This window comes from Loa loa (genome assembly GCF_000183805.2).
Source record: "Loa loa unplaced genomic scaffold supercont3.72, whole genome shotgun sequence".
NCBI classification, from domain to species: Eukaryota; Metazoa; Nematoda; class Chromadorea; order Rhabditida; family Onchocercidae; genus Loa; species Loa loa.
Genome location: NW_018108252.1, coordinates 1 through 1,751, shown reverse-complemented (window position 1 = coordinate 1,751; position 1,751 = coordinate 1). Strand labels below are relative to the sequence as shown.

The window sequence follows — 1,751 nt, the reverse complement described above, 5'->3', positions numbered from 1 at the left end:
TAATAGATAGTAATAATAGTAATAATAATAATAATAATAATAATAATAATAATAATAATAATAATAATAATAATAATAATAATAATAATAATAATAATAATAATAATAATAATAATAATAATAATAATAATAATAATAATAATAATAATAATAGATAATAATAATAATAATGATAAATGAATCGAAATTTAAATTCAATAAAGTAAAATGGCGAAGCAATTTTTAAATATAATAAAAAAATGAAATTACTGATTCGAACATTTTTCTTTCTGACACAATAAATCATAGCACTATTGATTGGTACTTTTTTAATGCATTAAAAGAATGCATTTTCAATTTTACTTCTTAAAATTTGCATACAAAACCATATAGTCTAATTAATATATTATAATTTTGCATACCTGAAAATATTGCCTTTCTAATTTGTATACTTGAGAATACCACGTTTTTTCTTTTTTTTTTCATATTTTTTTGCTTGTTTTAAAACACAAATTTTGCATAAATAATTTTAAAATTTAATAAAAAAATTTTTTTTTTGAAAATTCTTTCACCTGTAATGAGTTGATTAAAAAATATAGGGCATGTGCAATAACAGCGTTATAGAAGCAAGCAATAAATGTACATATAAAACATATACCATAACCAATACCTTTGAAAATAATTTTATTAAAAAAGGAACAAATTAAAATTCATTGAAATTATTTTGATAATTATGAAATTTTTTTCTTCTAATTAGGGAATTGTATTCAGTAATTAATTTTTGGACAAAGATTTAATATTTTTATTGAAAATTTAACCATTTTTTAAATGAAATTAATAATATAAAAAATTAAGGAAAGATATTTTTACCTTTAAACATTGGACAAATCTTTTTCCAAATACTTATGCAACCAGAACGATGAAATTGTCCAAGGACTAATTCCATATAAAATACTGGTAAGCCACCGATAAAAAGCATTGTCAAATATGGTATAAGAAATGCACCTAAAACAATTGTGTTGATTGCTTTATTAATTAATTACCAAATTAATTAGCTAGTTGACTGATGATTGATTGATTGATTATGTGTCAATTAAATAATAATTCACTTAAATTCATCTATTATTAACTTTTTATTAGTTCTTTTCATCGTTTAATGGTTGAATTATCAAATGTCTATCTTTGTTTATCAGTTATATTGAATATCTTTTATATAGCAAGCAATTAAATCCTAATATTATTTTAAATTTTAACTTTTGTGTGAGTTTCTAAATCATTTTAATTCACGTAGATTTATAAGTATGTTTACTCGTGATACACGTGAGTTTGATAATTTGCACCATTACCTCTGGATACACGTGAATTTAACGTGAATTTAATAATTAGTATTTTCACCTGTGGATCCACGTGAATTTAATGATTGGTATTTTCACCTGTGGATTCACGTGAATTTAATGATTAGTATTTTCACCTGTGGATTCATGTGAATTTAATGATTTACATTTTCACCTGTGGATTCACGTGAATTTAATGATTTACATTTTCACCTGTGGATCCACGTGAATTTAATAATTTGCATTTTCACCTGTGGATTCACGTGAATTTAATGATTTACATTTTCACCTGTGGATCCACGTGAATTTAATAATTTGCATTTTCACCTGTGGATTCACGTGAATTTAATGATTTACATTTTCACCTGTGGATCCACGTGAATTTAATGATTTGCATTTTCACCTGTGGATTCACGTGAATTTAATGATTTACATTTT

At 22.7% G+C, this 1,751-nt stretch overlaps 1 protein-coding gene across 1 annotated transcript in view; it reads right to left on the bottom strand.

The window, feature by feature from the left end:
• Window positions 1-958, bottom strand: part of LOAG_17414 (sodium-dependent serotonin transporter) — a gene marked incomplete at both ends in the record, with an annotated part of 6,128 nt that extends 5,170 nt beyond the window's left edge. The window contains 2 exons of the mRNA XM_020450076.1: window positions 552-649; window positions 850-958. Of these exons, the coding sequence (XP_020306295.1) occupies window positions 552-649; window positions 850-958 (207 nt within the window). The remainder of the gene's footprint in view (window positions 1-551; window positions 650-849) is intronic.
• Between the last annotated feature and the right edge of the window lie 793 nt (window positions 959-1,751).